The sequence below is a fragment of the Ceratotherium simum genome, chromosome 11 (assembly GCF_057802395.1).
Source record: "Ceratotherium simum simum isolate JZ-2026a chromosome 11, ASM5780239v1, whole genome shotgun sequence".
Taxonomy (NCBI): Eukaryota; Metazoa; Chordata; class Mammalia; order Perissodactyla; family Rhinocerotidae; genus Ceratotherium; species Ceratotherium simum.
This window is the reverse complement of record NC_141910.1, coordinates 15,363,790-15,387,133: the sequence shown is the minus strand read 5'-3', so window position 1 is coordinate 15,387,133 and position 23,344 is coordinate 15,363,790. Positions and strand designations below refer to the sequence as shown.

The following is a 23,344-nucleotide window of genomic DNA, read 5'->3' as shown; positions in this document are numbered from 1 at the left end:
TCTTTCGTCTTGTTGCGTGTGTTTGAAGCGGAGTTTCCAGGACGAGAGGGCCTGGGCGGTTGGGGTGGCGGTGTGGGCAGCGGCAGGGGCCGTTGGAGGCGCCCGGCTCTGCCCCTGAGCGAGGGAGGCGGCCGGACCCTGGCGGTCTGCGCTCGGAGCGCGGTCGAGCCTCGGCGGGCGGGCAGCTGCGGGACACTGCGGGCGCGGCGGTGCCTCTCGGCGGGCGGGGAGGGCAGCGCCGCTAACAACACGGGGTCTCCATGCAGCTGGCGGAGAAAGTCTCGAAGGTCACCAGGAGTGACTCGGCGTCCAAGCAGCCCAGGTGGGCCGGGATTCGGTGGCCCTGCTGCGGGGCGCGGGAAACCCGCTCAGCGCCTCCCGGGAGGGCAGGACTTGGAGCGGGCCGGGGCGGTTGTGCGGCCCGAGGAGCCCGGGGAGGCAGGCTGGGGCCCGGCTTACCTCCTGAGAGGAGCCCGGGGCCCTCGACGAAGGTCGCCTTCTCATTGCCCGCCGACCAAGCCCGCCTTGCCCGGGCTGCACAAACGCCTAGGGGCGCGAGTGCCGCCCTCGCCCACGCGGCGCCCCCCGCAGGCCGCCCAGCCGGGATGGCCGCTTCCTTGCTCACTTCGCCCCTACCCCGCACTGCCTCTAGCCCCGTCGATGAGGGGGACCAGAGGGCGATCGGGAGCTACTACCAGCTGTTCGCGGCCGCGTTGGGCAACCTGGAATGGCTGCGGTTCTGTCTGAACCGGGACCGTGGGGAAATCCCGGCCGACGACAAGGTAAGGCCTTGTCTGAAGTCCTCTCCACCTCACAAAGAGCTCCTCACATAGTGGTGCCCTGGCGCAGATCTGACTATGGAGCATCCGGAGATGTCCTTTTCTGGGTAGATCGTCCTCATTCACCTTCTGTGGGAGGGCCATTTTGGGGGCAGCGAGAAAGGGTGAGCACATACTGCAGTGGGAAAGGAGTGTGCGCAACTCTTGAGGCACAGGGAAGAGGGGAAGGGTACCCCCAAGAAATTGCTGTGTAGGTTAGGTTGTGGATCCTGGGGCCCCAATCTTGCTCAGCCTCTTCCTGTTCTCCTCTGGCCCCCACAGGGTTTCACTGCCATCCACTTTGCAGCCCAGAGCGGCAAGCTGGCATGCCTGCAGGTCCTGGTAGAGGAGTACAAGTTTCCAGTAAACCTGCCCACCAACAATGGCCAGACACCCCTGCACCTCGTCATCCACAGGAACAACAAGACCACAGCCCTCCCCTGCATTCACTATCTGCTTAAGCAAGGGGCGGCCCTTAACACGTGAGTCCAGCCTGACTTGAAGAGTGGCTTGGAGGCTGGGCTGATAGGAACTCCCTTTCCAGGCAGGCAGATCCATGCAGCACAGGGGGAGGGGCTGTGGGGTGACAAGGATTGGGTCCCACATAAAGCAGTCAGGGAGCCCACGTGGTGTAGTAAAGAGATCGGGCCTTGGGAGAGGACAGACCTAGTTGATGTCCCAGCTTTGCCACCTGCTAGTGAACAGTGAGATTTCAGGCAAGTCGCTCAACTCTAAGCCTCAGGTTCCCAAACCTGTCAGTACATTGGAATCACCTGGGGAGTTTCGAAAATACCAATGCCTGTGCTCCAATCAAAGGCTGTAATGTCATTGGTCTGGGGTGTGGCCTGGGCTTTGGAAGGCCTAAAAGATCCCCAGGTGTTCCTAATTTGCAGCAAAGTTTGGGAACTATTTCCTCCATGTCTTCAACTGCAATTCGGGAGGATGACAGTGCCAATCACATGAGACTATTGTGATAATCGAAAAATGCATGGAAAGTGCATAGATGGCATTTGGGAGGCTGCATCCATTCAAAATATTCATGGAGCATGCACTGTGCTCAGTATCCTGCCAGAGTTGAGGAATATAGCCGTGAACACACAGAAATGGTCCTTGCCCACGTGAGGCTGATATACTAGTGCAGCAGACAGTAAATTAGCAAACTAATAAATGAACAAAATGACAGAACGTAGTAAGTGGTTATGAAGGAAACAGAGTAGGGGGTGGTGAGTAAAGGGGGCAGGGAGAGGATATGTTTTGGAAGAGGCAGTTACCCCTATGGAGGTGACATTCAAATTGAACCTGCAAAGAGTGAGCTAGCCATGCAAAGAGCCAGGAAGAAGTTCCAGGCAGAGGGAACATCATGTGCAAAAGCCACACGTTGGGAAAGAGTGGGGCAAAGTCTGGAGGATGAGGTTGAGGAGGAGGCAGGGCCCAGGTCATGCAGGCCTTGTGGGCCACAGCCAGGCACGGGGAAGGGGCAGGAGGGCTGGCTGATTTAAGAGTGGATGAGGTTAGTGGTCTCTGAGCTCTAGCCAACCCAGCTCTCCTTCTAGCAGTTCTTAACTGTCATATGTCACCAGAATCAGACTTTTACTGTTCATGTAGTCCAAGCCCTCCTTCTACAGTCGAGGAAATTGAGGCACAGAGAGGAGAAGGGACATGCCAGGATCACCCAGCAGGCTGGTGGCAGAGCAGACCTGGAAGCTGGTTTGCCCACCTATCTGATGGACAGATGCCCTTTGTCCTTCCTTTCTGCCCTTTTTCCCCTTGCCGGGGCCCTCCGCAGTCGGACATGCAACGGCTCCACGCCCCTGCACCTGGCAGCCCGTGAGGGCCTGCTGAGCTGTGTGAAGGTCCTGGTGGAAAATGGCGCCAATGTCCACGCCCGGGATGCCATGGGCTGCAAGCCCATCGACTACTGCAAAATATGGAATCACCGCATCTGTGCCCGGTGAGGGTGAGAACCACCCACAGCCTGCCATCCCTTCCCTGCCAGCCCTTCCCCTAGGGCCTCGCCCAAGGCTGAGCCTTTAAAAGGAGGGTCTGGGAAGCCAGATGGCTAGGGGACAAGTCTGCTGAGGAGGCCCCTTCCAGGATATTATTCCCAGGGCTTTCCACAAGGGCTGGCCCCTGTGGACTCAGCATTGCCCATCTTCCTTGCCCTGAGACCCTGGCTACTCAGCAGGAGGGTGGTGATTTCCTCTCACCTCTAAAGAAGCAGTTAGCCAGAGGGGCCTTGGGCAGTGGGAACCCTGTCTCTGGCAGCTCCTCCCATCCCCATCCAGGCCCTCAGCAGCAGCCAGTCTTCCCAGCCCAGGTTGAAGCTCAGTCAGGGGGGGATGACACACCCCCACCTTGGCCCCAGGTTCTTAAAGGATGCTATGTGGAAATGGGACAAGAAGAACTTTGCTCGTGAGATGGGGAAACTGAAGAGGCTGAAGGACCAGCTGACCCTCATGGAGCAGGACTACCTGACTGAATATCAAGTAAGGGAGAGGGCAGGCAGGGGCGCCAGGCATCTGCTGCTGTCCAGGCACATAAATAGAGGAGGCAGGGACACCCGTGCAGTTAGTCAGAAGAGTGGCTAGAAGCAGTCCCATCCAGAAAGAGCCTGCCTCTCCTCCTCCTCTGACTGAAATTCCACCCTTATAAGCCACTCTTTTAGGTCAAAAGTCTTGTGTTAGAAAGCAAATATAGCTTAAATCAGCAAGTATTTACAGAGCCCCTCCTAGTGCACTGCCTCCTTCTGGATGAGGAGAATCTCTAACGAGACTCAGGCCCTGCCTATATTGGGACACACTGGTTAAAAAGATCCATCCTTCCAACAGACCCTGAGCACTCACTCTGCTGGGCACCTGCTAGACCCTGAAGCTCCAAAGACAAATGAGATGTGGTCCCTTCATTCAAGGAACTTAGAGTCTAGTAGGGGAAGTGGGTTATATTCCCATAGAGGAGGAGCGGGTTCAGGGGGGTGCCAGAGGAGTAATGCTTAAGATGAGTCTTTAAAGATGGGCAGCAGTGGGCCATATGAAGAAGTAGGGAAGGGCTGACCAGGTATAGAGAGGCATGAGGCACATGGAAGCATAGTGTATGCTGAGAAGTGCAAATTCAGTACAGCGAGGGGGTCAGATGTGAGTTGGAGATTGACAAGCTAGATATTTGGCAGGGGCCCAGATCAATGACAGACCTTGGATGGGGAAGGAGGGAAGTAACTAAAGGATTTTAAGCAGGTATAATTACATAGGATGCAAGAACTGGAAAGCCCAGAAAGTAGATGCTGGGAATCCTAAGTGGATCCAGAAGTGGGGAGGGCTTCGGGGCTGGCAAAATCCAGTACTCCAGCTCTGTTCCAGCTGCACTTCTTGCCAGTTTTCTCAGCCCTACCCTCCTCTGTTGTCGGTGTCACTTAGTCCTCAAAGTCACACGTGTCCAGAGGAGGCAAAGCCCATCTGTTCCTGTGGCTCTCAACTTTCCCAGAAGCCCTTTGCAGATCTCCCCTCATCGCTCATTGGCCTCAATTGGATCATATGTCCATTCTTGTTCCAATCCCTAGAGCTAAAGGAAAGCCATGTGCTGCCTGACCCAGGTCTAGGGCAAGGCTGATGGAATTATTATGATTAGCTTAGCCTAATCAGAGCCTACCTCTGGAGCTGGGTCAATCTCTAAACCACCTGAGATTGCTCAGCAACAGTCTGGGAAGTGCGACACTGAGACAAGTGGGTTGGAATGGGGCAGTTCAAGTCTAGTGGAGGCTCAACTTGAAGCTGAGGGTTGAAGATTCAACTCTAGTGGAGGCAAGAACAGAGAGACAGACCGAGTCATTACCACCCAGCCTGGAGAGCCAGCCAACTGTATCCCCCCTACATGAGTGCTCAACGTTGACCATTTCCAAGAAGCCTGCCTAGAGTTGCTGCACCCAGTTCCAGGCTTTCCAAGCCTTTCTGCTTTCTCCTTCCAGGGTCAAGTGTGCAGTTTGCACATCTCATTTGCCTTTTCCCCCCATCAAACCAGACACTCTCTTAGGAGGCAGGACATGCCTCCACTATCAGACTGAGGACTCCTTTAGTGGGGTGCAGGCTTGTCTCCCCCATAAGACTGGAGGTTTTCTGTAGGGCAGGAACTGTGTCTCTCCCCTCAAGTTGGAGGCCTCACCTAGGATGGAGGCTGTCTCTCCATCAGATTGGAGACCCCCCTCTATGAGAGAGGCTCTATCTGCCCCATCAGCCCAGGGGCTCCCTTTGGGCAATCGTCTCCCCATCAGAATGAAGGCTCCCATAAGGCCAGAGTTTCTCCCATCAGACTCAGGGCTCCGCTGGGGCAGGACTGTATCTGGCCAATCAGACCTGAGGTTTCCAAGGGCTATAGCCACAGGGCCTCCTTCCACAGAAGCACAGCGGGAGTAGCGTTCCACAACTATCTTGTGCCCTCTGACATTGCAGAAAGAGCACCAAAGCCTGAGAGAAGCTGACTTCAAAAAGTGGCTCCATCGCAAGCTGCTGCCCGGAGGCCAATCTCTAATGGGCAACACTGAGCAAGAGCCCCATGCTCCACCCCGGGCCATCACCCTCTCCAAGACCAAGCACCGGGGACTGTGGCCTCCCAAAAGCTTCCACCCCTCCCCAGAGGCACGCCTGCGACAGACACTGCAGCTCAAGCTGCCACCCTTGGTGATGCCCAGGCCCATCTACACGCGGCCCATGGTCAGCCGACCCAAGCTGTGGAATCTTAGCAACAACCCTGCCAGATCCCCCAGCATCCAGATCAGCTACCCACAGGGCATCCGCCTGGGCGTGCATCCAGACCCCAGGCCAGAGCACGACTTCCACAGCTTCCTCCAGGTGAGGTCCAATGGGCACGGCGGCGCGCGCCTGCGCACGGTGGCCGGCCACTCGGTGGCGCCTGTTCCCCGGCTGCCTTTCGAGGTGATAGTCCGCCAGCTGTACCCTTCAGTGCAGCCGTACAGGATGAAGGTGCCCCAGGGCTTTTACTCTGTCAGCATGAGGGACGTGCCCCGGAAGCGGCACTTCGGCGAAGACACCTTCTGGACTGATACTCTAGCCATGAACCTGCGTGAGACATTTGATGAAGCCTTCCTGGCAGCTGTGCAAGCCCATCAAGGGCTCCTCACTCTGTCCTTCCCCCAAACCCCCCCATAAACTTATTTTGGTAGCCTCTGGACCTGAGGCAGCCCAATGAAGGCTGAGGTGTGGCAACTCGTATGTGGATGGTGAGGAAGGGGGAGGACTGTCCACAGGCTTCCCACTCCCAAGCTCAAGGATCGGAGCCCCCTCCCCTCAACAAAAGCCCAGACCCCAGGTCTCCCTTCTCTCCACAAAGAATCTGTTGGACCCTCCAGGAGATCCAAGTTAGGGCAGCGGCCCAAGGCTCAGAGTGGGAGTCAGTCTCTATCCTGGGCCCTAGCATTCTACAAGTAACACTTTGGTGTCCCCTTTGCCCCCTACCCCAACCCAACAGCCCACCAGGGACAAAGCTTCTAGGATGAGGGACCACTGGGAAATTCTGCCTCTTGTTCAGATTAAGTCCTTCCTGCTGCAGGCTCTAAGCTTCACTCTTCGTCTCCAGATCCAGAATGGAGTGGAAAACAGCTAATGTGTCACCCTGCCAAGGGCTTCCCTGCCACTATGGGCTGCCATCCTTCATTCCTAGCTGCCACTGGGGTTTCTGCAGTTCAGGGAGGCACAGGCAGCATATGTGGGGGAGGGAGGGAGGACAGACCTACAGCTTCAGTTTGAGACTATGAAAGCATTCGTACTTCCTCCAGGAAGCTACCCTGGATCCCCTGCTATCCCCCGCACACATCACTACAAATCATTCATTAAACAAACATTTATTTAGTGCTTTCTATGTGCCAGGCACCAAGCCAGGCACTGTTGATACAAAAATTGAAGGACAGTTCCTGCCCTCAAGGAGCTTACAGTCTAGTGGGGAGGCAGACTGCTAAGGTAGCAAGTAAGCCCAGGGTGATCTGTGTGGCATGCTGGCGGGAGAGGGGACACTCAAAGCTCCTGGGAGGAAGTGAAATCTAAGTTGAGAGTTGACAGGGAAGGTACCCAGGTGCCTTCAGAGCAGAAGAAAGGGGAATCAAAGTGGCATCTCTGGATAAAGGAGGTTGGGACGCAGAGTGCAAGGTGGCAAGTGCTGAGACCAGAGAGGCGAGCAGGAACCAGGACACTAGAGTCTCACGAGCCATGCTAAGGGGTCTGGACTTTACTCTGAGGGCAGTGGGGAGCCATGGAAGGTTGTAGGCCAGGGAGTGACTTGATCAACTATGCAATTTAGAAAGACAACTCTGGCTGTGGGTTAGAGAAGCAGGAGGCTATCACAATAATCCAGGTGAAAGCTGATGACAGTGGGAGTGGTTCACATTAAGAGATGTTAAGAAGGTAAACTTGACAGTTTTTAGAGGTTGGATGTGAGGGGCAGAAAGAGAAAGCAGGGATAGAAAGCAGGTTTCTGGTCTGGCTCCTGAGTGATCTTAGGGCCACGGCAGGTACCAAAAAAAGGCAGGTTTGCAGAGGACAGCCACAAGTGCCATCCGGGCCAGGAGAGTTGTCTGTGCACCCAAAGGCAGCAGAACTGTGGTTCATACGACCAGGAGGGATGCTGGGGGCTGGAGGTCAACTCTCAATTCCTTGGCAGAGTCCTTGAAGCCATCAGCGTGGAGGAGCTCCTCCAGGGAGCCCACGACAGAACCCTGAGAAACCCCATTGTGCATGGGGCGAGTGGAGAAGCTGGCACAGGACACTGAGAGGAGCAGCCAGAGAGGTAGGAGGAGAACCAGCCACAGAAGTGCCAGGGAAGTGCGACTCAAGAGGCTGGGGGTGATCAGCCCTGTCGGGTGCTGCAGAGATCCAGAAGGCTATCAGAAGGGTCTGCTGGATTTGGCACAAGGCCACTGGCAACCCCTGGGAGAGCACGGCAGTGCAGTGAACAGAGGGGGTGAAGCCACATCATTGGGACGAGGATCAAAGAAATGGACAGCAAGGGAGAACAGGGCCAGCTGCTGGCCCAGAAGTGAGGATGACGCTGGCCCCCAGTGTCCTCTATCCTGTCCCCCCTTGTCTGCACAGGATAAAAGGGCCTGGCAATCTCATTCCCACCAAGAAGACGAAAATGTGCTGCTCCTCCCAGGGAAGGGGAAGGCTGCTATTTTTAAGAGAACAGGAAATGCTAAAGCCAAGGAAATGAAGGGCTATGTTGGGACCTGAGGCAGGACCAGAGGAAAGATTTTCAAGCACAGGGGTCTTCCCAGTGGCTTAAAGGTACCACATGAGTGCAATCCATCTCTGCACCTGCCAGCCTCGCTTTGAGGTGTAGGACACGGCCAGTAACGGCTCTCACGGGGACTGTACTCCAGTCTGTACAGTTGAGTACTTGCAAGGCACTGGAGTTGGGGTGCAAGGTCAACAATGCTGGTCTGTGCGGGGACCTGGCTGGCCTTCTTGGAAGACTGAGTCATCTCCCCAGGAGCCAAGAGCACACAGGAGACAGGGCCAGGCCTTGTGAGCTCTTTGAGTGACAAGCAGCTCCTCCTGCCAGTCCCATTTCTTACAAAAGAGGCTGTAGCCCAGGCTGCCTGGAAGTCAATTTTTATTTTGTTTCTCCTTGAGCCTGAGACAGATTCAGCCAGAAACCACTGCTTTTTCCCCAAAGGAAGACATAAATAGGATATTGTAGATGTTCTTCTGAAAATCTAACCCAGTCCCAAACTGTCCCCTCTCTGCCCCCAGCTTGACAGTCACAGAGCCTTGGGAAAAGAAGAGAGAGAAGAAAAAGGAGAGGCATAAGACAGGCTGCCTCCACCCCGAACCCCCACCCCCTGACCAGACTCAGCTCCTCCTCTCTGCCCCCTTCCTCTAAGGGCCACAAGAACAGTCCCTTCAGAAGGGCAAGACCCAAACCCAGAAAAGGAGCCCCTGGAGCAGAAAAGCCAGTCCAGTCCAGGGCAGGAGATGGGCAGGAAGAAAGGAAGATGAACTTTCAGGGCATTAAGGCAAACAGTGCCACCTAGAATCTTTATTCAAATGAGAATCAGCACTTGGACAGAAATCACAGTTCAACAGCAAAATCTATTTCTCTTGGAAGTGCCAAGCCATGGCCCGTCCCCAGGGCCATCTGCCCAGAGGACTTATCACTGTCTGCTCTCCAGCTTCACGGCTCCTGCCCTGGCTGCCCTGGCTGAGCCAGATCCTCCTGACCCATCACAGAAGGGGACGGGGAGGGCCAGAGGGAGCTCAGCTTCTGCACAACCAGGTGGACTATGACCTCCTGCTAAGCAGGCTCTGCCACCCTCCCTGGTGCCCTCTGAGGTCACAGCCTCTAGCAGCATCAGAAATGAGCCAAGCTGAGCCTCCTGAGGGTGGGGATGGGGGCTTCAGGGAGAATCAAGGGAAGTAGGGCCAGGGCTAGGGGAAGGTGTCTCCCAGGCTCACAGCCCAACCTAGTGCAGAGGCCCAGGGCCTGACTCTCCTGATCTTGCCCCCACACCCCCTCCCCAAGGGGCTCAGTATATCTTCTGACGACTGGGTAGAATGGCCTCTTTGATGAAGGAGAAGACAACCAGGATCCCTAAGCGTTTGCCCCGCTTGCCTTTGGTGAAGTAATTGGAGACCACGTCATCTGTGGAGACACAGGCAGGGAGATGAGTGTGTGTGTGTGTGCGTGTGAATGTGAACACAGCTCTCCCCACCCGGAGCCCAAGTGCCTCCACCACAGGGCTGGGCTCTGGCTCCCCCAGCCAATTCAGGCCTTGCTGGCGTCCTCCCCCCACGACCCCTTACAAACCCCTCTCACCTCCTGGCTGCACAGTGGAGGGCAGGACGTTCTCCCCAGCCGACAGTGACACAAAGAACGCAAATGGGATTATCCACAGACAGAAAGTGAAATAGGCCAGGACCTGGCAACAAGAGACACTGAGAAGAGGGTGCCCCTGGAGGTGCCAGGATGGGCTGGGCGTGGTCACCGTGTATCTTAGAGAGGTGGTCAAGAGTGCACAGAAGACCCCACACCTGATCTCTGAAGGGGGCCCAGGCCCGGAAAGCAAAGACAGGACATCCTCAGACATGAGAATAACTCAGCAGGGAAAGGCAGAGGCTGAAGATGACTGAGTGTGGCCACAATCCCCAAATCTAGGTCACTAGGACAAGCAACTCCTCTGAACTGAAGAAGACAGATGGAGGGCAAAACCATGACTGACCCACACTCCCCAAAGAAGTGACCTTCTTCTTCCCCAGGGCTTCAAACTGGAACAGCAAGGTGTGGAGAAATCCTGAGAGGAGAGAACCTTGGCCGGCCCCTCGGAGGAGCCGGGGTTCAGGGCTGCAGCCCACCCCAGCCCTGTGAGGTCTGCGTCAGACAACACTGCCCCAGGGCCCCTTCCTGACCTCAGGGTGTTAGGCTGGGATCCTGGGAGACCCAAAGGACTCACGGCGGGGTAGTGTCCTCCCCACCTCAGCCAAAAGGATCCCTGCTCCGCGTCCACACTGCTCTCTAAAATCACCTATGCTGTGTGTTTCTGAAATGTGTTATCCCTGAATAGACTCAGTTTCAAATCACAGCTGAGTTCACAGAGCAAATCATGCAAGTCCCCTTTACTCCCCGCCCTGTTTGATGTACTGAACGCTTCTTACCTCTGAGAAAGGGTAATATTCCTCCGCAAAAAACTGAAATGCTAGGTAATGATTCACTACCACTAGCCCTGTTGAGGGAACGAAGAGTAGGTCAGTTTGAAGGGAATAACATAAAGCTTGACTGTAACCCTCAAAAGGCCCCTGGGAGTTGGGAGCCCTGAGTCTTAGTCTTGACTCTACACCTGACTCAGAGTGTGGCTCTGGCCAACATACCACTCTCCAGAACTCAGTTTCCCGTCTGTTAAAATGGGAGAATTAGCCCCCACCTTCCTGCTGCAGAGGGCATTTATGAGTCAAATTAGAAGGTAGGTAAGAAAGCTCTTTGAATGTTATGAAAAAGAGACTTCAGTGTTACATAATCTGAAGCACCGTGACAATTAACCTGGTTTTTAGTGGATGTGCATCCTGAAGAGAGCTCTCTCATGGGCGGTGGGTGGGGGACGTCAGGGGTGTGCAGATCACACACTCCCAGGAGACTCTACTCCAAACTGGGCAGCAGGGAGAAGGCCACCTCAAATAAAGAGGCTTTCACTCCTCAGGAATAAAAGGGCACGGTTTGCTAGACACTTTGGGGTGCAGTCTTAGGGTTCCTCAAAATTCTGGGGAAGGGGTCCTTCCTCATCTGCCCCAGGGTAAGGCACAGTGGGCTGAACTGGTATGTTCTGGACCCACACACACCTCCTTAGCGTGCAGATGAATTTATCGAATAGGCTGCTCAGAGACAGGCACCCCTGCCTGTTCCCATGGTGAGGTGAAGGGCAGGCACCAAAACAAAGCGTGCCCCCAAACTCAACACCGCTCACAGCCTCACAGCCAAATGCCATGTCTCTTTTCTCCTCTCATGCCTCTCCCCTTCTAAGGCAGGGACCGCAGCTCTACCATGCCTAGCCACACTCTAGCACTAGGGGACAATGGAAGATAGGATGGTGCCTGGTGCCCACAAGATCTTTCACAAAAACCCTCTCAGGCACCTAAAGGGCAGGTCTAGGGAGCCTGCTGCAATAGGTGGGGGGGGCTCTCCCCCCTGGGAAGATGCAGAGGGGCCTGGTCTCCAGGGAAGGGCTCCCCACACCAACCCTCGCAGAAGAAATCCTTTGGTGAAATCACACCAAGGCCCTCAGGGCAGAGGCCAGTCCCGGCTTTAACACTGCGCCTTCCCTGTGGAAAATACTCTTCTTCCAGGTTCTCCCACAGAAATAGAAAAGCAGCTCTTAAAAACCCCCAATTCCATCTATTACCCTGACCAAAGGCCAGGATGATCATTATTAATGGGAAAAAAGACTATCCCAGTAACCAAACATTTTCCAAAACCTTTTCCACGAGTATCTATAAATATCTGTAAGCACCTACTATGGGCCGGCTGAGCCTCTCAAACATCATTTCTGAACAGATGGAGAAGCTAAGGCCTAGAGAGGGGCAATACCTCCCCAGGGTCAGAGTGTGATGGCAGGACCAGGCAGGAGGGCCAGGGGCCTCCAGACAGGCTGTCAACCCCAGGGCAGCTGTCTGCAGCAGGGCCCACAGCCCCATGAGGCCAGAGACTGGATGGGGAGCTGCCTGCCTGCCAGGGAGGGACTTTTCCTGGCCAAGTGGTTTCTCAGGGGCTATAACTACTCAGACAACCCACCTCCTCTCTTCCCAAACCCTTCTTCAAACTTACCTCCCTGGGAAAGTCCTGAGTATGCCCTCCACTCCCACCACCACCAAATTCTAGTCACTAAAGTCAAGGTGAACTCTAGGCTCCTGACATGTGAGAACCCCATCTTCCCAGTCAGCCTGGCCTCAGTGGTTTGCCTCTTGTCTCTATGTCCCCTTCTGTGCCCCAGACGGAGCTGGGCACTTCTAGCCACCTCAGCTGCCTCCCCAACCCTGCCCCTCTCACCGCATGACAGGATGAAGTTGGGCGAGGTCAGCATGATGAAGGGGAAGGTCTGGAGGAGGCCAAAGTAGACGAGGTTGGTGAAGAGGCCCACGCCAATCATGCAGGTGGGGAAGCGCTCAAACACGTAGAGGCCAATCAGCACAGCTGTGGAGAACTGAAACAACCAGAGGCACACAGTGCAGGGAGCCTCTTCCAGGCAGCCTTCCTGGACTCACTAACCCCCAGCACACTCAGGGCAACACCAGGTTCATGCTTCAATCTCTCTTCAGTTCACAGTCACAGGTCTGACCTCCCCAACTAGTCTCTCAGCTCCCAAAGGGCAGCATTTTTTAATGCCATTTCTCAAAGCTTTGACAGCAACCCATAGTAAGAAAAACAGTTTACACTGTGACCCCAACAAACACATACATGTATATGATCAAAGTTCAAATTTTAATTCTAGTCTTTTCTATTCCATTTTTTTAAATGCTAATCATGACCTACTGAATTGATTACACAAGCCAATAATGAATTATACCTGCAGTTTGAAAAACACTGTTCTGAAAGACTTATAGTTGTCAGTGCTTAACAAACAGCAGTTGGTTGAATGAAGGTCTAATTCCTGTACCAACACCCACGAGCCAGGCCTCTGAACCCAGAGCTGAGAACTATGGTCTTGTCTCCACCACTAACTCCCTACCCCAGGCCATGCCCAGCATGGAAGGGGCAGGTGACTTGAGAGGCACTGGACTCCTCCTGTCCAAATGTGCCCCCACCCCACCCCTAGCCTTCCCTGCAGCTGGCAGAAATCCATCCACCCGCAGTCATTCCTGTGGCTTTGACATCAATGGCAAGGATTGTGTCTTCAGGAAGAGAAGCCTTCCATGAGACCCGGGGAGAGCAGGGCCTGGGTCAGGGGAGGTGTCTTCCTCTTAGGACAAATCACTTGATCCAATTAGAAAGAAGACAATGAACCAGTACTCAAAACCGTCCTTAAGGTTCCTCTCAGTTCTAAATGCTGTGAGCAGAGCAAGGAGCAAGAGACAATGGAAGACAGCCAAGCAAAGGCCAAGCCATCGTCCTATCAACAGAGAATGTGCACTCAGCTGTCACCTTAAGGAACCGGATCTGCAGTGAAGCGATGCCACTTGGGGAAGGAGGCCAGGAAAGACCTGCACCCAGGAGAGCAGACCCAGAGGAAAGGTACAGGGCAGAGAGGTAGGAGCGGTACGTTCAGGAAACAACATGGAGAGGGGTCTTTCCCCACCTCCTCCTTTGAGGCAGGGCAAGAGTGAGGGCAAGCCTGGGGAAAGGTACCACTTACCCAGATCATGTATTTTATGATCCTGCTGGTGGCCACTGTGTATTCTTCTATCAGTTCTGCCAGATAATAGAGTCCAGCCGCTGCAGAGACAAGAGGGTCAAGCAGGGAGAACATCAGCCAGGGTCACTCCCACCATCCTGGTCATCCCTCTCTCTGCAGCTGGGTCCCCATCAACCCTTCATGGACTCCAGAAAGTAAGGATCAAACCAAACAACCCATGTGTTACTCTCCCAAGTCTGAAGAAGTAAAACTTCGTCAGGGCAGCTGAGCAGATTTCATAAAAGTGAATGGGAACTCGTATTTGAGGCCTGCACACAATGTTAACCTCTGGCCCATGAAGGGCAATTTCATTCACTCATTCAATCAATATCTGTTGGGCACTTAGTACCGGCCAGGTGCTGGGGTGAGGGCTGAGAATGGAGTACCACGAGACAGGCAAGGTCCGTTCACCGACCCAGCTTGGGGCGTAGGGAGAGAGTAGGGAGGGGAGTCAGGCGATTCCAGTGTGACAAGTCTACTTTAGGGAAAGTACAGGGCACTGCTGAACTATCAAACCTCATAAGGAGGGCTTCCCGAAGGAGGTGAGATCTCAGTTGAGATCAAGAGTAGGAGCTAGACACAAGGGGGAAGCACGTCAAAGTCAGAGAGAGTAGGAAGTACGAAGGGCCGGAGGCGAAAGAGCGGCCGGAGCCGTCGGGTACAAGTTTGGCGCGGGCAAGGGGCACTTGAGTCCGCCTCAACCGGGCAGTGCTGGGGCGGACTTTGTGACACCTGGAAGGAGCCGCGGTCAGGCTGGGCTGCTGGGGTCAGTAGGAGAGGCAGGGCCAGGCGGGACAGGAGTGGGGGATGCGAAGACCGGGAGCAACAGGCAGGGGGTCTCCCGGGTCGCTCCGGCAGCCTGGTGATGAGACCCCGGCGAGAACAGATGCCGGGGCGGGAGCCGCGTGGGCCGAAGTCGCGCACACTCACCGACGGCCAGCGTGATGAAGGACACCTGGATGAAGAGCGACAGCCAGCTCAGCAGGTACATGAACCACATGGCGCCCCCGCCCCGCCCGCCCCCCGACCGCCGGGACGGGCCTGCGCGCTTAGGCTCCGGCGACACGGAGCCGCCGCCACCGCCGCCGCGTCCCCGCCCCGCGGCCCGCCGTGCGCCGCCGCCGAGAGGAGCCTGGCCCGAGCGCCGCCGCGGGCCAGGTCCGGACCAGCGCCTCCTGCCGGCGCGGAGGGCCAACCGCTGCTGCCCCGTGCGGCGCGCTCGCGGACCGCCAGGCTCCCGGGGCCGCACGGAGGGGATGGTCGGTGATGCATCCTGGGGGAGGCAGGACGGTCCCCAGGGGCGGGGACGCGGCGCCTGTACTGGGGCTCGGACGGCAGCCTCCGGCCCCTCCTTGTGCACCCCCGCCCAGCTTGGACGGGGATCCAGGGCAGGGGAGGGCCGTTTGTCCTCTCCCCAGCAGCCTCCGGCGAGAAGCCTCCGCGGGGCTTTCTCTTGCCACCTCCGGTAACAGAGACAAAATTGTTGAGTGTCTAACGTGTGCCGGGCACTGTGCTAAAGGCTAGGCGGTCTGTTCATGATGGAAATCGATCGGATGGTGTAGATCATTTTATGGATGGGGAAGCTGAGGCCAAGAAAGGTTACTTTGACTCAGGTTATACATCTCGGAAGCGGCACTGGCAGGAGTTGGGGCGCCTTTGATCAGTCATCCTCAAGCCTAACTCTCCCTCTGGGCTGAGTTCCTCTGGGGGTATATTCTGCACCTTGTGTCGCCTGCGACTCGCCCAGTGTAGGGCACGCAAGGCGCCCACCAGGCGCTGGATGCATTTACTACACCTCTGGCAGAGTTAACTGACGGGGCACAGGAAGCAGGGCCGCTCCTGTCAAGAAGTCCTCCATCTAGCGACCGAGACAGGCATGCAAAAGTAAAGCATGTGTACCGGGAGTCGTGCGCTGCTCACTTCAGAATAACATGTTTCATGCATAAAATACATATTCCTCAAAAACTAAACATAGAATTACCATCTGATCCAGCAATTCCACTCCTGGGTATATAGCCAAAAGTATTGAAAGCGGGGACTCGAACAGATATTTCTATATCACAGCAGCATCATTCACAATAGTCAAAAGGTGGAAACGCAAACGTCCATCAACAGATGAATGGATAAACAAAATATGGTATATACATAATGAAACACTATTCAGCCTTAAAAAGACGTGAAATTCTGATACATGCTACATGGATGAACCTTGAAGGCATTATGCTAAGTAAAATAAGCCAGACACAAAAGGACAAATATTGTATGATTCCGCTCATCTGAGGTATCTAGAACAGTCAAATTCGTAGAAACAGAAAGTAGAATGGTGGTTGTGGCAGGGGGACAGAGGGTAATGGGGAGTTACTGTTCAATGGGTACAGAGTTTCAGTTTGGGAAGATGAAAATGTTCTGGAGATGGACGGTGGTGATGGTTGCAAAACATTGTGAATGTACTTAGCACCACTGAACTGTACACTTAAAATGGTTAAAACGGTAAATTTTATGTTATGTATAGTTTGCCATGATTAAAAAATACATAAGATTACAAAGCAAAGAAATTATATTGAAATACAGATATCAAAATATTTTTTAGAAAACTAAATGTGTAATATAATAATATATGTGCTTGTTCATTAATGCTTAAGGTAACCAGATCTAATGACATAATAAATATATATATATATATATATATATATATATATATATATTCTGTTTCTGCCCCCAGTTCCTGACACAGAGCTCCTAAAACCCTTGTAATTTCCTGAGTGATGGAGGTGATAGGTGTGCCTTCTGCAGCGCTCCTAAATCCCTTGGAATTTCCTGGAGCATCTTTTGTTCTAATGAAGCGACTCTTGCGGGACTCCTGGATAGGTTCAGGTTGGGGGCTGGTCACCAGAAGGACCAAGCCATAATTAGAAGGTTGGAACTTTCATTCCCACCCCATATCCTCCAGAGAGGGGAGAGGGGCTGGAGATTGAGTTAATAATCAACCATGCCTATGTGAGGAAGCCTCCATAAAAATCCCTAAACTGTGGGGTTTGGAGAGCTTCCAGGTTGATCAATGCACCCACAAGCTGAGAGGGTGGCACACCCCAACTCCAAGGAGACAGAAGCTCCCAGGCTCAGGACCCTTCCAGATCTTGCCCTAATTTGTCTCTTCATCTGGCTGTTCGTATATGTCCTTTATAATATCCTTTATAATAAACTAGTAAACGTAAGTAAATGTTTCTGACTTTTGTGAGCCATTTTAGCAAATTATCGAACCTGAGGGGGGGAGTGTGGGAACCCTCAACTTTGTAGCCAAGGTGGACAGAAGTGTGGGTACCTCAGGGACCCATGACTGTGACTGGCATCTGAAGTGAAAGTGGTTTATGGGACTGAGCCCTCAAATTTGTGGAGTGTGACGCTAACTCTCGGTAGTGTCAGAATTGAATAAAATTATAGGACACCCAGTTGGTGTCTGGAGAGTTGGAAAATTGGTTGATGTGGGAGAAAAAACCCATACATTTGGTGTCAGAAGTGTTATGAGTAAAGAAACAGTTTTCCTTTACAACCACAATGAAAAAGTAGGGATGAGTGTAAATATTTCAGAATATCTCCAATCACATAAGACGAGAAAGTCACAGGCACTGCTAACCACCGTGAGCTCATCGCCTGCATTCATAGTGGGAGGAAATGATACATTTCAGTTAGAGGTTAGTGCAAATACCGATGGAAATTTCTTCCCTTCCAACTTTCCAGGGCCCTTGAGTTTGTCTCCCTGAATTCTATATCTGCTGACTTCTAAGAGGTCCTCAAACCCCTGGTTAAGAATTCCTGAGAGATATGTATGAGGTGCAGTGGGACCTTAAATCACTGTGTGCTTGTTTACAAGGCTCTTCATTGCAGTGCTGGGAGAGACTGAAAACAGCCTAAATGTTCACTGATAGGAAACTGGACCAGTACATTTTGGTACATCATAAAGCAGAGTCATAAAAACAATTGAGGATGTTTTTTATGTACCTGTATAGGAGGATCCACTTTTGAAAAAAGCGAAAGGATGGAAGAAAGAACCTACATAGGTATTTCTTTATGTAGAATATCTCTGGAAGGACTCATTAGAAATGGTAACATTGCTTACATGCTAGGAAGAGAAAGGGTGGGGTTCAAGAGTCAGAGAGAGCATGTCCACTGTATGTCTTTTTATATCCTTAAAACATTGAACTATGTAAATATATGTAAATGTATTACCTATTTATAAATTAAGTTTAAAATTAAAATGTTTGTAGTATGCTGGACCTGCTGGGATGCCTCAAATTTCCTGTGGTTACCCCGTCCCTTTGTGAGGAAAGCCACTGTGTGATACCTTCCAGTAAGTTGGCTGACCTTGGATCACGTGACCTGGTCACTGCCACCCACTGGCCCAGGAGGGGAGCTTCATGCTCAGGTCTTTTCTATTGGGGAGTTTGTATTCGAGACACAGAAGCGTCAGTGAGTAGAGGCACAATAAAGTCTCATTTGTGCCTCTCTTACTTTTTCCTAAACATTATCCTGCCAGGGAGGGAGGAAATGTAAAAGCACCCAGCATCTCTCCCCAGAATTGTAGATACGGGAACCTTGAGGCCCGGACAGGTTAAGCGCATTCACTTATGACTAAGCCAGCATTGCTATTGTGATTCCAGGGCTGGGCACTTTCACTTCCCCACAGTCTTAGAGCCCAAACTGGCCCCAGGAACCAAGGCTGAGGACTCGAATTTCCTCCAACAGCAGAAAGGGGAAGCCATGATTTCCTGAGAGCCATGAGAAGCAAGCTGGAGGCGCTGGCTCCCATCTGCTCCACCGACTGACAGGGCAGGGCAGGGCAGGGCTCAGTGCTGCTCTTTGAGACCTGTGCTTAGGCAGGAGGTCACAAGGGAGAGCAAACCCAGCCTCCCTTGAAGGAGGGATGGGAGGGAGCGGGAGGGCCCCCACACTCAATTCAAGGGACTTAAGAATGAAAGGGTTTATGGATTAAAGAGTTTGTTGATTTACACATTGACTGACCTCAGTAACTACATACATTTATTCCAATGTTACACCTATTCTTTTAACTTTTACTAATTCACATATTCATGTTACCATTTGATGCCTGTGTGTGGGGGAACCAATTCATATATCTCATGAGCATGTTCTCGGGGAAACGAGCTCTTTCAACATCATATGGATCTCTTCCTCAGAAAACATAACTGCTAGCATTTATAGTGCTCTGACTCGGTGCCACACACCGTTCTAGGTGATTTGTATATATTAACCCATGTAAGGCTCACATCTCATAGAGGATAGTGCTATTATTGTCTCCATTTCACAAACAAGAAACCGAGGCACAGAGAGGTTTGATACCTTGTCTAAAGTCACACAGCTAGTACATGGAGGAGCTAGGGTTTGAATCTGGGCAGTTTGGCTCCAGAGCCACATGGTTTTCTCTGGTCCCTTAAAGTCACCTGCCTTTGCTGTCGGGGTGATTCTGCCAGCCTAGTCATCAGTGCCATGTGGCCAGTGGGCTGGGTCCTGCTTTATCTCCCTGCAGCCTGCCTGGTCCCCTGGCTCTTCCTCTTCTCCCTCTACCTTTATCCTTACAGGAGCTAATGAGTAGAGCTCAGTGTTCTGGCTTTGGGTAACTCTGGTCATCTCTAGTCCCTTCCAGCGTCTTCACTAATTCACCTTCTCACACCCTCAGACTTATACCTTCACTGTGCCCAAGGCTAGGGCCAGGCATTTAGTTGGTTCTGTGGTCCCGGTGGCCCACGTGCTGGGACCTGTGCATCCCTAGGGGCTGAGAAGGGCTGGGAAGTGTGGAAGAAAAGGGCTGGGGGTGTGGGAGCGTGCAGCCGAAGTTCCTGAGGCCTGGCTGCCTTGGCTGCCACCCTCTCATGGCGGCCAGAGGAACTGGAGGGGACCAAAGCCAGGGGCAGTTCAAGGCCCGCTAAAGGAGTTTTGAGAGACACTGAGGGGCCCCACTGCCAATCTTAGAGTGAGGACCAGGAGGGCAGGCCCCAAGAGCACACACACATTACACACCGTTGGAGACAGGGTCCACATCAGTGTCTGGGCCTCTGCTGCCCCTGTCTGGCCTGGCTTCAAACGATGGTTGCTGTGTGAGAGACACGATGAAGGCAGAGACAGGAAGACACAGGCTTGGAGACCCAGGGTCCTCTTCCCTCCTCATCCTCTTCCCCCTGCTGGCTCCCCAGCCCCAACAGAAGCGCAGTGTTGGGGCAGCAAGATTTAAGGACACGTTACCCCCACCCCACTCCACCCCTAATACATACAATGTCACCACATGATGTCCCCTCTGTAGGTGCCCACATCCGAGGGGGAAATTTTTCCTGTGATGGTCCATGCAGTCAGCAGGGTTATTGTTTGGCGTCTCAGGTCTTGGTCCAGCAGCAGGTCAGCCAGAGCAAATTTCTACTAAGAGACAAGCCACAAACATTGAAAAACAAGGACCACTGCTATGTCTACATAATCTATATGTTCTGGTAATCTAGGCCTCCTGATCCTGTCTCTCTGCTCTGCCTCTGCCCCCCACCCAAGCAGCCGCCTGGTGTTCCTCGCACCCCTCCCCCATCCCTGTCACATGCCTGGGGCCCCAACTCAGGTGGCTGAGTTAAAGAGCTTTCTAGTGACAAGTCCTCAAAGGGCTCTATTAATTGCCTCAGCGTTGTCTTCAGCTAAGCTACTAGGCCTGAGAAGACTGGGGCGGGGTGGGGGGGGTGAGCGGTGAGGCTGGGGGCTGGGGAATGACAGGAAAGAACAGGGAGGGGGAAGGGAAGCAGCCTGGGACTTTGCATACATCGCATGAGACCCTTGCAGATCTCTGTCTCTCTCTCTTTCCCTCTCTCTCTCTCTCTCTCTCTCTCTCTCTCACACACACACACACACAGAGCACAGCCCCTGAGCAGGGTAGTAGGAAAGCAGCTGGCTGATGGCAGTCCAGCCAGGGCTTGGAGCTTCTCTCCAAGGAGAGGAGGCAGCCCCATTAGCCAGGCCATCAGAGAGCCGTCATGTTCACTCCTGTCTTTAGCATAACACAGATCACTGGAGTCATGGCTGGAGTGTCTCCTGTCTTTATTCAAACAGCTCCGGGTGGTCTCCCATGACAGGAATTCCTGATTAGAAGAAAAGGGACAGCTCTCTCTGACAAGCTAGCTCTCCTCCTTAGGGAAAAAAGAGGAGGGTGAGATGAATATGTCAGAGGACTAAGAAATTTCAGAGCCAGGAGGAAGCTAGTTCTATCTTCCACTTCCCAAAGCAGGCCTAGCATCCTCCTATATTTGAACACGTTGGCGACTTACTACCCCATGATCTGTAAGGAAATGTTTCCTTATACTGAGCGATTGGTCCAGTTTTCCTCCTTGGGACTACCCAGAAAAAGTCTATATATCTAATATAATATTGTTATTAATGGGTAATATTTGTTGAACATGTCCTTGTGCACTGAGCGAGGTCCTTTATACAAACTCTTTCATATAATGCTCTATATTCTATAAAGTAGGTATTATTTTTATGTCCATTTACTAAGGAGGAACCTGAGGCACAGAGAGGTTAGGTAACTTGATCAAGTTCACACAGCTAGTAGACCCCAGTCTGGGTGACCAACTGTGCTCATATGCCCAGGACAGAGGACTTTCAGTGCTAAGATCAAGAAAGTCACGGGCAAATGAGGACGAGTTGGTCACCCCAGTCCCTGGTCTTCCTGGCACTGGCACCCCCATGCTTAACCACTGAGATACTGTTGAGCCAAACACCATGCCACAGTAACCAATGCCAGGGGAGGACGCCAACTCCATCGAGGAGAGCAAAGGTCATCACAGTGCCAGCCACCAGGACTAGGAGTCCAAACACTGTGCCCACTGTGTCTTGGCGTTGGAGTCGCCAAGGAAAACACAACACAGTCCAGCACTGGAGGGAACGACACTTCACTCACACAAAGAGACAGAGCAAGACCAGCTTCAGCAGTGGGCGTTGGTCCCCCACGGCCAGAGGAGGCAGCCAATGCAGGGCCATTGGCCTGTGTGCACCCCTCTTGTGCCACAGCAGGAGGACCCCGACCCCTCCTCCAAGGGATTTGAAATACTGAAAGCTGGGGGCATGCCTGAGGGCCATTCATGTACAGGCTTCAGCAGAACAGAGGAGCACACATTGAACTTGAAACAGGGACAGACATTCCCACATGAGGTGATAAACCCGGCACAGGCTGTGTGGGCTCTTAATCTCCCATAAGGAGGTGTTCTAGGCCCAGTGAGGGTCGAAAGACCACGCACATGAGAATGCCTTTCCCAACAGATACACTGACTCAGAATATCCACTCTTCAGATATTTCTCATACACACACACACACACACACACACACATGCACACACACACTCCCTCCAAGTCCTCTCCTTCCAGCCATTCCTCACAGGGAACACTCTCACATCCCTTTGCCAGCCTCCTACGCTTTTGCAAACTTTTCATGGTGGGCACCCCCATCAGCTCTCCTGTGCTCCAGGTGTCAGAGTCAGGCGCTCACAGTCAGGAGAATGAGCAGGTGTAGGCTGAGGGATTGCTGCCGGATCGCCTCTTCTCCTTTTTCCTTCCTAACAGAAACTTTATTTTGTTTAGAGCAGCATTGGGCCCTGCTTTTCAAAAACAAAACAAAACAAAAGTCTCTGTTATCAGCCTCAGCCCAACCACTGGAGGAGGAGGCCGTAGCAGTAGGAGGAGAAAGTACGGTGCATATCTAACCCAAGCCGCATCTGTGGATCCCTCCTTGCCTTGGTGTTCTCCCTCTGTTCACACAGAGGCAAGAGAGATGGGAGGTTCCTTCTCTTTGTGTGGTGTTCTTGCCTCAGACAGACTCCCCTGCCTCGCCCATTACACCTTGCCTCATCTTTCCACCTGGCAAACTCCTACTCATTCTTCAAGACCCAGCTCATATATTTCCTGAGAAGGCTGTGAGAGTATGCTCATTTCTGCACTCCCAGTACCCAACCCAGGCGCTGGCACGAAGAGGTGCTTATGGTGGGAAAAAACAATCCTGCCTACAAGGCTGGCCCCTGCAGCCAGATTTCTGCCAGGTCACACTACACCCCTTGGAGAGGTAGATTCTTGACCCGAGCTAGCCAAACAGATTCTCTTTCCCAGAACTGGAAAGGGGGCCTGAAAGAAAGCTAGATCAGCCTGTGGGTAGTGTGTGCCACTTAGCCATTAATATGTCGACTTGAAGCCTGCCATGTGGATGACAACAAAGAAGCCAGGTGAGAGGGTCTGGGCTGATGTGTGAGCAGAATATGCTCAGTAGGGTATGGCCTGGGCCTTCTAGATCCCAGTTCTAGGCCCTTCCCACCCCAGCTGCCTTCCCACCCTTGGGTTCTGTGAGGCACCACTGAGTTTTGGTTTCTTGCAACTCAAGAGTCCTAACTGCCCCAGGGAGGAGGTTCCCAGGGCTCAACAGATACTGATCCCATGTTTAGGCCCCACCTGTCCCACTGCTGGCTGGATTGACTCCTCCATCATTGTCCAACCCTGAGTCAGGTGGTTCTCAGTCCTGGCTGCACAGTGTAATGACCTCAGACCAATGGAATCAGACTCTCTGGGCTGGGACCCAGGCAGTAGCGGTTTTTCAAGTCCCCGGTTTGCACAGGACACCCCCCCA

General features: G+C 53.1%; 2 protein-coding genes across 2 annotated transcripts; one reads left to right on the top strand and one right to left on the bottom strand.

Moving 5' to 3' along the window:
• The first annotated feature begins 260 nt into the window (after positions 1 to 260).
• On the top strand, positions 261 to 6,168 carry ANKRD53 (ankyrin repeat domain 53). The gene is given in 7 exon segments (XM_087436600.1): positions 261 to 323; positions 588 to 782; positions 1,101 to 1,304; positions 2,551 to 2,574; positions 2,576 to 2,769; positions 3,184 to 3,304; positions 5,258 to 6,168. Coding segments are annotated over 7 exon segments (1,518 nt in total). The 3' UTR covers positions 5,975 to 6,168.
• Positions 6,169 to 8,840: 2,672 nt separating this feature from the next.
• TEX261 (testis expressed 261) lies at positions 8,841 to 14,752 on the bottom strand. The gene is made up of 6 exons (XM_004435565.3): positions 14,623 to 14,752; positions 13,654 to 13,733; positions 12,351 to 12,504; positions 10,469 to 10,536; positions 9,633 to 9,735; positions 8,841 to 9,458 (listed from the first exon to the last, which is right to left on the bottom strand). Exons 1-6 carry the CDS (start codon positions 14,690 to 14,692, stop codon positions 9,343 to 9,345), a joined length of 591 nt encoding a protein of 196 aa, XP_004435622.1. The 5' UTR covers positions 14,693 to 14,752; the 3' UTR covers positions 8,841 to 9,342.
• Positions 14,753 to 23,344: the final 8,592 nt, after the last annotated feature.